The following is a 12,507-nucleotide window of genomic DNA, read 5'->3' on the forward strand; positions in this document are numbered from 1 at the left end:
AAAGCGCCCTGGACGTCCGCCGGGCCACGACCGCCGCGGGCCAGGGACGGGCCCACGAGGTCAGCGGGCGGTTCCTGGGCGCGCGCCGGGGCCTCGCCAAGCCTCGCGGACAACCGCACACGTCCTCCGATCGCCGCCGAGAGGCCGGAGAAGGACGGGGCGCAGCGCTCGGGGAGCCGGAGCTCGGGGAGGGCCGCAACCCCGGGGTCGCCACCGCACCGGCCGGGAGCGCGGTCAGAGGGAGGGCCGAGCGGGCTGGCGGACGGGGGGCCGCGGGGACACAGGTCGCTGCGGGGCGTCCGGGCACCGGCTCGGGACGCGCGTGGGACGCGGCGCTCCCAGGCAGGGCCGGCCGGGGTCAGGCCGCGCACGAAGACCCGCGGGGCGACCGCCGACGCGTCCGCCGCAGACCCGGAGCCGCCGTCAGGGCCGCAGACCCGGGGCCGCCGTCGGGGCCGCATCCCGGCGCCGCAGACCCGGGGCCGCCGTCGGGGCCGCATCCCGGAGCCGCAGACCCGGGGCCGCCGTCGGGGCCGCATCCCGGAGCCGCAGTCCCCGGAGCAGACCCGGGGCCGCCGTCGGGGCCGCATCCCGGCGCCGCAGACCCGGGGCCGCCGTCGGGGCCGCAGACCCGGGGCCGCCGTCGGGGCCGCATCCCGGCGCCGCAGACCCGGGGCCGCCGTCGGGGCCGCATCCCGGAGCCGCAGACCCGGGGCCGCCGTCGGGGCCGCATCCCGGAGCCGCAGTCCCGGAGCAGACCCGGGGCCGCCGTCGGGGCCGCATCCCGGCGCCGCAGACCCGGGGCCGCCGTCGGGGCCGCAGACCCGGGGCCGCCGTCGGGGCCGCATCCCGGCGCCGCAGACCCGGGGCCGCCGTCGGGGCCGCAGACCCGGAGCCGCAGACCCGGGGCCGCCGTCGGGGCCGGACGCGCACGTGCCCCCGCGCGGCTCTCGGGCTTCGGGCGTTCCCGGGACGTTCCGGAAGAGCCTTCGCGGGCGGCGCGTGTCCCGGAGAAGGGACGAGCGCAGGGCAGGCATCACGGCCCGCCGCCCTCCCGGGAGCCCCGCCGCGGCCCGCCCCCGCACGGCCGCACGACACCCGCCCCCGCCCGTCCCGGCCGCCGGGGAGACCCCAGGCTCGACTCCCACCGCCTCCGCGGCCCAAGCCGCCCGCTTCCTCCAGCGCGCAGGCGCCGGGAGGCGGTTCCCCCCGCCCCGCCCCGCTCGCCAGCCCCACCCCCAGGCCTTACGTCACCGGGCTGCGCCGCGCGCCGCGTGACGTCGCTGCGACCCGCCTTCCGGAAGGAAGCGCCGGGGCGGACCATGGCGACCGCGGCGGAGCAGTGGGTTCTGGTGGAGATGGTCCAGGCGCTCTACGAGGTGAGCCCGAGCCGCTCGCGACCGCGCCGGGCCCTGGGGGGGCGACGGGTCCCGGGCGAGGCCCGCCGCGTCGCGCGCCGACCCCGGCGGCTGCGGCTGGACGGGCTCGCGGGGAGACTCGGGCGGGCGCGGGGCCGAGGCTGCTGTCGGCGCTCCGGGGCGGGCGGCGGCGGGCGGCGTGGGCGGGCTCGGTCCGGCGGCCGCGGGCAGCAGACGGGCCGGGGCCGAGTGCGGGAGCGTTTGCTGCGGCGGCGCGGCGGACGCGGGACGGACGCGGGGTGGTCGCCGCGGCCCCTGAACGCGGCCTCCCGCGGGCCCCGCAGCGAGCGCTCGCGCCACCCGCCTCCCCGCGCCGCAGCCCGGGCCGGGAGCGCTTCTCGCTGTGCGCGCGGGGTGCGGCGGCGTTACCGGCCTCGGGCCGGCGCGGGGAGGCGGCGCGGGGAGGCGGCGGGGACGGCCGGGCCGCGCATCCCGGGTCTCCTCGGCGCAGCCGCTCCGCGCGGCACGTCTGGGACCGCGGACACCGGCTCGCGGAACGGCTGGGAGGCGCGCGGGGGCCGGTGCGGCCCGCGGTCCAGCCGCCGACAGAAGCCCCCGACGTGGGCGTTCTCAGAAAAGTCAGCACCGAGGAGCAGTTTGCTGTCCTGGCTCTGCCTGTTCGTGCCGCCGACCGCGGCTCTGGGACGGGCCTTTCCAGGAAAAGGAGCCGCGCGTGCTTTGGGCCGGCGCGAGCACTGGAATGTCGGTTCTACGCCGAGTTGTGTGCGGCGACATGCCTGCTGCAGAGCAAGGGTCCACAAAACCAACACCATGATGCTTCCTTGAAGATCTTATGGACTTGTCAGAGCGAGCGAGCGACCCGAGCGGGCAGCGTCAGAGGCAGAAGCAGGCTCCCCGCCGAGCAAGGCCCCCCAACACACACAGGTCCAGGTCCCGGGACCCTCGATCGTGACCCGACCCAAAGGAAGACGCCCGAGTGACTGAGCACCCGGATGTGCCAAGAAAACCAGAACCGTGTTCAGACTGGAGTCCCTGCTCTTAAGTGAGTGGTTTCCAGGGGAATCGTGGTCGGAGAAGTCTTCCCAAAGAGAGATTTCCGCTCCTGCTCCCGCGTTTGTTGCCGCTGGTGAGCAGAACTGCAGGATCCGACCCCCGAGAGCAGCACGAGGGTGTGCGTGCGACCTGCGGTGTCGTTGGAAACACAACTGCGTGTGCACTTCGGAGTGAACCGACCAGCGTGTCTGCAGTTTTCCTGTCTCCGCCTTCGGGGTTTTGTTGTCAACTCGGGGAATCGTCTTCACTTTCCTCTTGTCTGACGGTCGCACAGAACTTGCATTTACTGTTCCAAATTCCTCTTCTAAACGGCGTTCCGGGACAGCTTACTGGAGCCGGTCACACTGCAGCTGCCTGGGGTTCAGTCCCTGTCTGGAGTCTTCCACGCACACTTAGCGTGTCCCGTTGCACAAAACACAGAAGCCCGCCCAGCCTTCATCCGGGAAACGCACAGTGGAAGGAGGGCCCGGCGTGGACCATGTCCACGAGGTGTCGTCGTGCCGGCTGGCGTGGAACACGCTGCGTACTGTGGGGGAAATCCTGCCATTCCTTCAGGCATTTATAAAGTCTTTTTCTCTCGGTCGTGTTCCAAGAAGGAGTTAAAGAGCCTTATCGGGGGTACGGAAAGTAGAGTAAGATGTGCGAAACGCGAGAGCTGCGGAAACTGTCGGAGACTGTCCCGACTCATCCGTGTCCACTGGGCCGGAAGAAGGCTAGCAGAGCTTGGCGGCCGCTTGCCGTGCTTTCCCACCAGTGGAAACGTGCGGGGTCCGACCGACCTGCTTGTTGGTACCCTTCCACGCGCTGGGCTCCGACATCCGGCTTCATTTTAAGAATTAGATTTCTTTCCTGTGGTGGTTTTAAAGCTGTGCTATCAGAGATTTTTCGTGGGAAGAAGAAATTGCTATTAGAAATGGGGAGAGGAATAAGTAGAAATGAAAGGAGTTTTGAAAATAAATCTTCCTTCTTTAAAAAGATTTTATTTATTTATTTGACAGAGAGAGATCACAAGTAGGCAGAGAGGCAGGCAGAGAGACAGAGAGGAGGAAGCAGGCTCCCTGCCAAGGGGAGAGCCCGATACGGGACTCGATCCCAGGACCCTGAGATCATGACCTGAGCCGAAGGCAGCGGCTTAGCCCACGGAGCCACGCAGGTGCCCTGAAAATAAACGTTAAGAAGCAGTAGGTTCAAGGTCATGGGAAGCCATACGTGAGTGCGTCACAATTTATGTGCAGGTTTTGTAAGTGCTTGTTTCATTTCTTTTTTGGTTTTTGGCTTATTCTTAGGCTCCTGCTTACCACCTTATTTTGGAAGGCATTCTGATTCTCTGGATAATCAGACTTCTGTTCTCTAAAACATACAAATTACAAGAACGATCTGATCTTACGCTCAAGGTAAGAAATTAAATCTTTCATTATTCACTGTGGGATTACAGTTGGTACATCTTTCCAAAAAGTACGGGTGGTGACTCACCTATATATGTTAAAATGTTTTCTATCGTGCAAACCATCAAGGGAAAGACATCTATCAGGGAAGCAGAACGTGGAGAAGCCAGGGGTAAAGTAGCCACCCAGAGGGGCACCCCGCCCCAGAACGCTGCACTGTGTTAGGGAAGCAGCAGGGTTAGGGCAGACGGTAGGAGGGAAGCCTGGGCAGCGACAGGATTTCGATGATCCACGCCCAGGGTGACGTGAGCTGCTCAGGAGAACACCACTGGTTCTGAAACCCAGACAGTTTTCCCTGGGCTCTTCAAGAAGGAAGTTCGGAGTAGGAAATGATCCTCCCACCTCCCCACCTCAAACTGAATTTCTCTGTGGTAAGGGACCCAGCCCAAGCCCAAGCCAGGCAACCTTAGGAAGCAGAAGTGTCTAGGGGACTGCGGCACTGCCCATGCGGCGTCCCGTTCACCGGAAGGATGAGGGGCTTGTGGAAAAGAAGCTCGTCCCCTCTTCAGTGGGAGCACCTAGGAAAGTCACCGCAGTGCAGGAGGGAGGAGCAGCTCTGACCCCACGACGATTTCCGTCCCTCGGGTAGCGTTGGGCCAGGATGCTCAGAGAGACCTGTGACTGTGAGAACGATTTTTCCATGAAAATCTCTGCAACTTTGGTTCACAAGATGGCAGTGGGTGCAGCATGGAGATGGGGCAGAATTAAGGCAGCGGAGTGGTGGTCACTCCCCACGCTGCGCTGACTGGCTGCCGCCGTCCTGCTCGTTCATGTTCGTTGTGGGACAGTCAGGCAGTGTCCCCCAAAGGACGTGAAGCCTACGGTTCTTAGGGCAAGTATATTTGGGAGACCTGGCTGAAGCAGAGTAGGGCATGTCTTATCACATGATTCACATAGCCCTCAGGCTAGTGGCTAGTTGAACGTGTCTGGAGAGATGCCCTCACCTTGACCACAGATCCGTCCCTCCCCCACCGTTCTGTTCCGACTGCCTTGTGGGATTAGCGTGCCGTGGAGCACTCTGGATAGCGTTGCCATAGGATTGGGCCATCCGGGGCAGAGGTCCTGTCTCCGCTTTTTCCCTCGGCATTTCTGAACTTGTAAAGGATCAGGTGGCTGGTTTCTAGCTCAGCTTTGTAAGCGGTTGGTCACTCCTGGTGTTTTGAGTTTTTGTTGATAAAGCTGGCAGTCACACATACCTACATTTCTTAGAGAATGACTAGACGTGACTTTAGAGTCGTCCTCTGAAAGGTGAACTTAGCAAGATTTAGTAATCACGGACATCTTACCCTAAAAGCTGTGGAAGGAAAAAAAACTATTTTTAAAGCTTGACTTCTGGCAACATAGATGCAGTGTCCTTTGGTTTTACGGGTTTGCAGTCTCTTGAATACAGGGGGGTCCTGAGAGGCTTCTGACATCTGGCCCCGGGCCACAGGTGGACGGTGTGCGTGATGTGGCCTCGCGGGCTGCTCTTCAGGAACAGATAAGGAACTTACTGGTTGCTTTTAACGGAAGTGTGGGAACAAAACAGTCACTGTCTGGTGACCAGCACCTGCTGTCTTTTGTTTCCTTCTCCCGTAGGAAAAGGAAGAATTGATTGAAGAGTGGCAGCCGGAACCTCTCGTTCCTCCCGTCTCGAAAGACCATCCTGCTCTCAACTACAACGTCGTTTCAGGGTAAAGTGCTTTGCTTCTTGAAGGATGTGTACCTGCTCTCCTGTGGGTTTACGCGCCAAAGCATCCAGAGGTTTGTGTAGTGTTTCTAGCAGAAATACAACAGAGCAATCTCGGAAGCTCAGAAACGGTTTTCGTGCCCGCCGTAGGACTCTGCCAGGGACATACGGACAGTTTTACGGTCTCTAGGTTGAGCATTGCAGTTTGTCCCTCTCGTCCATTAAAAAAACAAAAACCTTGTTTTGTGAAATTACATGTGCTCCTGGTAATACTTCAAGTAGTGAGACAGACTCGAAATGAAAAGCAGTGCTCCCGCTTTTTCTCAGCTTCGTTGTTTCTGATTTTAGATGGGTTGTGGGTTACCCTCGTAGCCAGATGTGAGTCCTGCGCTCACGCTCTGCTTAGTGAGGCGGCACGGGCAGCAGCACTTGACTCTGACGGTTCGAGTTCGGAAACGGACCTTCCTTGGGCTGCCTCTCTCCCCACTTGCTCCAAGGTCTGGTCTGTGTTTGTGTTCAGTTCTTCTGTTGCTTGTCTTTGCTTTACCACGTCTGCTTTCTTAAATTAAGAAGGATTCTAAGTTTATAGGAAATGCCCGACCCATGTATACCCACCATCCAGGATAAATAGGCATTCATGTTTTGCTATCTTTATTTCAAATCCACCTTAGAAAGAAAGAAAACGTTCCAGTTGTAGCTGAAACGCCTTCCCGTCTACCACTAACTCTTACCACCCACAAAGGACGACCATTTTCGTGAAGTTGGCAGATGTCTTTCACTTACATGTAAACCTTTTACAAAAAAGATTCATTTCTTTATTTTAGAGAGGGAGAGAGAGAGAATGTGCCCAAGAACAGAGAGGGACAGAGGGAGACAGAGAACCCCCAACTGGTTCCACGCTGAGCACACAGCCTGGTGCGGGACTTGAATTCAAGACCCGGTGATCAGGAGCCAAAATCAAGAGTCGGGCACCTGACCAACTGAGCCACCCAGGTGTCCCTCTGTTTATACTTTTAACACGTATCCTTGACACCATGAAATTACTGAGTATTTTGTCTAAAAATGTGATGCAGTGTGTTTCTCTGAGTGTGTCCTTCCGCTCCTGCGCTGATGGAAAGGGGGTTTGCATGCTTCCCTCCGTGCATTGCTGTGGTCACGCGGAATTCGTAGGCGTTCCGCACTCGGACTTACTCATCAGCCGTGCCGTGGTTAAGAAGTCCTTCCCTGGCCCCTGAGGTCAAGTGTGCCCGTGTCGGTACGGTGGTCAGCTGTCCCAGCATGCATTGACTTGTCCATCGTCTACCTACTGAGTAGAGATTTCCCTTCCTCTGGATAGTGCGTGCCCTTCTAACAGGTCTGTTTCTGGCTTTGTTTCTCCTCTGCCGGTGTGTCTGTCTCTCCCCGGTGCCAGAACTTCACCTAGACAGCACGGCTTCAGAACAGGCCTTGACTAGAGCGAGCCCTTCACCTCCTTGTCCTTCCGAAGTGCGTGGCTCTTTGCAGTTCTGTGCCTCGGCGTGAGCCTGTTTAACTGATCACGTCTGACCGACAAAGGAGGTCAGCTTGTGACCGGCAGGGCGCTGACGTGGCTTCGTGGGAACACCACCGTGTGCCTGGTGTGTCACTCTGGTCTTTCATGTCCTACAGTAAAGCCGTGTAATTTTCTTCATAAAGACTGCTTGTCTTGGGGCGCCTGGGTGGCTCCGTGGGTTAAAGCCTCTGCCTTCGGCTCAGGTCATGATCTCAGTGTCCTGGGATGGAGCCCCACATCGGGCTCTCTGCTCAGCGCGGAGCCTGCTTCCTCCTCTCTCTCTGCCTGCCTCTCTGTCTACTTGTGATCTCTGTCTGTCCAATAAATAAATAGAAAAAAATGTAGTTACTTTTCAGTGAATGCACTAGTGTTGTTCATTCAGTATTGTGTTAACACAAGAGTAAGTGAATTTACTTAACTTGGAGAGGTTTTTTCCTTTCAGTAATAGCCGTATTGACCTAATCCACAGATCATGAAATTCAGTCTTTTAATTCAGCACAATTGAGTGGGTTTTAGTATGTTCACAGAGTTGTGCAACCATTGCCACCGTCTCATTTCAGAGTATTTTTTTTTAAGATTTTATTTATTTATTTGACAGAGAGAGATCACAAGTAGGCAGAGAGGCAGGCAGAGAGAGAGAGGAGGAAGCAGGCTCCCTGCTGAGCAGAGAGCCCGATGCGGGGCTCAATCCCAGGACCCGGAGATCATGACCTGAGCCGAAGGCAGAGGCTTTAACCCACTGAGCCACCCAGGCGCCCCCAGAAGATTTTTATCAGCCCGGAAAGAAATTGCACACCCATGCTCACTCACCCCCACGCCCCCTTTCCCCATCTACTGGACCCCGACACATACTAATCTACTTTCTCCGTGTGTTTGCCTGGTTTGGACTTTAAAGGAATCGTGCAGATGTGGCCCTTTGTATCTGATTTCTTTCATTGACATCACATTTCTAAGGCTTGTCCATGCCATAGTAGCTTGTGTCAGTTTTGTGTCTGAATGATACAGTATTTCACTGAGTGTGCCCTACTGCCCATTCATCAGGTGGTCATTAGGGTCGTTTCCCCGTCGGATATGGAAGGAGAAAGATTACATGAGTGCATAAAGTCCTGTGAATATTTGTGTCCTTTTTTATTTAATCTCCCCTTTTTTTAAGATTTTATTAGAGAGAGAGAGCACGCATGAGTAGGGGAGAGGCAGAGGGAGGCAGAGAAGCGACTCCACACTGAGCAGGAAACCCGACTCCAGGGGCTTAGTCCCAGGACCGCGGGGTCAAGACCTGAGCCAAAGGCAGACACTTAACCACCCTGGTGGCTCCGTGTACACATTTGTTCTGCGGACACGCGACCTCGTTTCTCCTGGACACACACCTGAGAATGAAATTGTTGAGGTTTGTGGGAACCTACTTTGAGGAACCAGCAGTCTGTCTTCCAGTGGCTGAGCCCCTTCCCACTCCCAGCAGCAGCACGTGGGAGTTGTGATTTCTCCCTGTCTTGGCCAGCACTGTCTTTCTTGTGACCATCCTGCTGGGTGGGGGGTGGCGCCCTCCGTGGCAGGGGTTTGCATTTCCCGATGACCAGGGACGCTGAGCACCTTTTCATGCGCTGATTGGCCGTTTTCGTGTCTGTTCCGGAGAATGACCTACTAACGTCATTGGCCCATTTTCTAATCGGGTTATTTGTCTTTTATCATTGAGTTACAAGAGCACTTTGTATATTTTGGATACCAGTCCCTTATCAAAAACTCGACATGCGGATGTTTCCCCGTTCTGTGGGTTTGTCGCTTCTCTGCAGTGTGCTTGGAAGCACAGATGTTCCTAATTGTGATGAAGTCCAGTGTCTGTTTTGTTCTTCTGTTGCTTGTGCTTCCGTGTTGGTTTTGCAATCCTTCCCTGATCCGAGATTTTGCAGGTTTCCTCCTTGTTTCCAGGAGGAGGGCTCGGCGTCCCGTTTTTCATCATGCGGATTTGTACTCGATTCCTGTTTTCGGCACGGCGCCGTGCCGCAGCTGTCCGTGGGACTCAGTTACACTCGGGCTTTTCCAGGGAGGAAGTCTGTTTTTCTGCAGAGTGGGGGGCGGTCTGAGCGAGTGGCCGCTGCTCCCAGATTTCCAGCTGCCCTCGTGCGCACTGCGAACTGTTCCGGGGGCGTTGGGGGGAGTCGTTTTCCAGGAGCAGCGGCTGAGCCGCTCACCGCCGGCTCACGTGCAGCTTGCTCTCTGGTCGGTGACATCTCACGGACAACCTGTCCGTTTACCAGGAGTCGTCCCTCCCTTTGTCCTGGGCTCGGTAGCGTCAGATTGTTAGACCTTGGAGGCGTCTTCTGTCCCATTAGAAGGAACCGCAGGCTGACGGGTTTTGTTCACTCTGTTCTGTTTCCCAGAGGCCACTGGTAGGTCTTCCTATTCATAAATAATTCTAAAGTTCCTGGAATGAGGCTGTTTGATAGGTTCTTAAACTTTGCTGGCTTGTTTTGCTCATGCTTGGGATTCTTGACCTGCTTGTTGAAGCGTGAGTTTTGTTTCTCTCCCTTCCTGCTGCTGGTCCGGTTCAGGTATCAGATACGACCGGCCTTGCCCTCCTCTTCGTCATCGTGTGGCAGGCGCGCCGACAACCCTGACTCCGTCTCTGGCCCTCCACTTTCGTGCCCGTGCAGTGGCCTCACCAAGGCTCCGTGGTCTGGGCCCCGTGGAGGTTAACGTATGCCCTGACCAGGAGGAGGGAGGCTCGTTCCGGTCTCCCCTGAAGAAGAAACCGTAGCTAACTGGTCGGGATCACTGGCCCGCAGAAGGCGCCAGTTTAGATGACCGCCCCGTGACCGTGTCCCCGTGCCCTGTGCTCCCGAAGAGCCCCCTGCGCCCTGCCCCGCCCGCCCCGGCTCCCCGTCCGGAAGTCACCCCGCAGCCCTGTCGCACGAAGGGGGCCACCTTCAGCTTTCAGTCGTGTAGGGACTGAGCAGCCCGGAGGACGTGTGACTGACCCTCCGCTGCCTGCGAACGGGTCTGCGCGAGTCGCGCCGTTAGTTGTCTTGAGCCTGGATTTTTAGTCCCAAACTCCCTGTCTTCGGTGAGTTCTTCAGACTGAGTGAGTGGTGGTCATCGTCCGTCCACAGTCGTCCTTCCCACTGGTCCCCGGGACCTGGCCTGAGCGGCCTCTCGGGTCGCGCTGACCACACGCCTTTAGGGACAGACGTGCGTGACGCGCACGTGTGGGCTCGTGTTTCCCCGCAGGCGGTGCTGCTCGGTCCCGCTTCTCACTCAGCTTTGCCCGAGGCTCGTCTTCTGACGCGGCGGAGGCTCCGTCTTAGTTTCTCCGCGTGGGGCCTTGCGGACGCAGGTGCTGACCCTGTCCTCCGTCCCACGCTGGCCGGTGTTTTACGCCTGGTGCCCTTCCGTCCTCCCGCGAAACCCCCACTCGGCTGCCTGCTGAGACGCTTCCACGGAACTTCCGGCCATCGCTCGAGGTCCTGTAGGTCTGGGTCACTGAGGTGATGCTTTCTATTTTTATTATGCATGTATTGTTGACCTTAAAAGTAGTTACTTTTACCAACAAAAATGGGTCCCAAAATGACAGTTTGGGACCAGCAAGTTAGGGCTACACGTAGGCAAGTCCAACAAGGGAGCAGAATGCCGTTCGCTGGGGGAGGAGGCTGTTGGCAGGGGCTGCTTAATGAAGGTTTGTTGGGGGCAAGCCAGAGTCCAGGGCGGTGACGGCTTCTCCGTGGCTGAGCCGCAGGGCCGGTGGGTCTCCTGTGGGAGACGCTGTGCCCCTGTCTCCCGGGTAGGGGCTGCCGCTGAAGACGGCTTCCTCTGGGAGGGGCCTGGAATCCCCCGTTCTTCCTGTGACCGGCAGAGAGCCGTGCTGCTCTCCCCCGCAGCCGCCCCTCCTGCCTCCCCCAGCCCCGAGTCTGCTTCCGTGCGGTTTCCCAGTGTTCACTCACACTGCCTTTGGAAATGCATCTTAACGTTTTGTGAATGTATGTTCTTAATTTTGTGCTCCAGACTTCTTTCTGATTCTTACTTATTCACACTCACTGTTTTGAACATCCCTTTGGGTGCCCGTCGTGTCCCAGGAGTGTGCTGAGCACACGCAGTGGATCAGAGTCGCAGCTCCTCTGGGCAGACGAACCAGCAGTGAGACAGACGTTCGCTGACAGTAAGGGGTAACAGATCTCGCGCGGCGCAGGCGGCATGGGGAGGGCAGGACGTGCCGCCTGCTGGGTCGGCCTCCGTTGTGTCCTCAGCCGCTTTGCTCATGTTGGGTCCCTCAGCTGCGCCCACCCCGCCGCCACACAAGCTCTGGCGATGACCAGCCCCTTGTGCAGCTGCGTGAGTCTCTGGGGCCCGCAGTAGGTCCGGACGCACGCCTGCCTCATTCCGTGGGGCTTCCCTACCTGGTGGTGCACCCGAATCCGCTCCCCTGGGTAGGGATATGGGGACCCGGCTCCCTACAGCCCTGCTGGGCAACATTGTTTTATTTTATATTTTTCTGAGTATTTGAGCCTTTGAGTATCATGTCATCTGCTTCAGAGCTGCTGTGGTTTTCCCGTCCTGTGAATGCCTCTGCCTGTCGTCACCTGCTCCCGCTGCACTCCGGCGCGTCTTAATTTTATTTATTCATTTGACAGAGAGAGATCACAAGTAGGCAGAGCAGCAGGCAGAGAGAGAGGAGGAAGCAGGCTCCCTGCTGAGCAGAGAGCCCGATGCAGGGCTCAATCCCAGAACCCCGGGATCATGACCTGAGCTGAAGGCAGAGGCCTTAACCCACTGAGCCACCCAGGCGCCCCACTCCGGCGTGTCTTGATGAGCCCGAATCCCCGTGCCTCGCAGACTTCCCTCCGCGGCCCGCTCTCCGCGCGCTGCTCTGTGGGTCCGCGTCCTTCCCGTCGTCAGATCTCTGAGCTGGGCTGAACCTCAGGGCCCCGGAGAGCTGTTGTCGGCGGGGGCTCCTTGCCTCTGTCCGTGCGCACCGGTCCCGGCCGCGCTTACCGCGGCTCCTCTACCTCACGGCAGAGCTGTGAGCGCCGCTGGCAGGGAGACCCGCGGCCGGCGGGGAGGGGCCCGGACACACACACAGACACACACACACACACACACACACACACACCCCAGTGAGCAGAGGCTGCGGTGACCCAGGCTTGAGCCTCCCTCCGCCAGATTCCTGCCTGTGGGTGGTCGCGGCTGGCGTTTAGAAATGCGGCTCCATGGGGGAAGGAGGAGTTCAGTCCAGGGAGAGAGTCGGCCTCAGAGTTTGAAGTGTGGGAGACACTAAGCTGTCGGGTGAGCTCGGCCGTGACGCGGGAGCGCCCTGCACGACACGGGGCTCCTGGCCGCAGAGACGAGTCCTGTCGGCGCGCCCGTGGGTCTGTGACGCATGGCGCGGAGCGGACAGCGGGGCTCGGGCGGAGAGATTAGGGATGTGTTGGCGGGTTTCTG

The 12,507-nt window shown here is 58.9% G+C and overlaps 1 protein-coding gene across 1 annotated transcript in view; it reads left to right on the forward strand.

Annotated features, from left to right (window-relative positions):
* Nucleotides 1-1,259: 1,259 nt before the first annotated feature.
* The window catches only part of SPTLC1 (serine palmitoyltransferase long chain base subunit 1), a 44,401-nt gene continuing 33,153 nt past the window's right edge, over nt 1,260-12,507 (forward strand). The window contains exons 1-3 of the mRNA XM_045082999.1: nt 1,260-1,379; nt 3,719-3,826; nt 5,456-5,550. Of these exons, the coding sequence (XP_044938934.1) occupies nt 1,323-1,379; nt 3,719-3,826; nt 5,456-5,550 (260 nt within the window). The 5' untranslated portion in view covers nt 1,260-1,322. The remainder of the gene's footprint in view (nt 1,380-3,718; nt 3,827-5,455; nt 5,551-12,507) is intronic.

This window comes from Mustela putorius, unplaced genomic scaffold (assembly GCF_011764305.1).
Source record: "Mustela putorius furo isolate JIRA1106 unplaced genomic scaffold, ASM1176430v1.1 tig00000680_pilon_pilon_pilon, whole genome shotgun sequence".
NCBI lineage: Eukaryota > Metazoa > Chordata > Mammalia > Carnivora > Mustelidae > Mustela > Mustela putorius.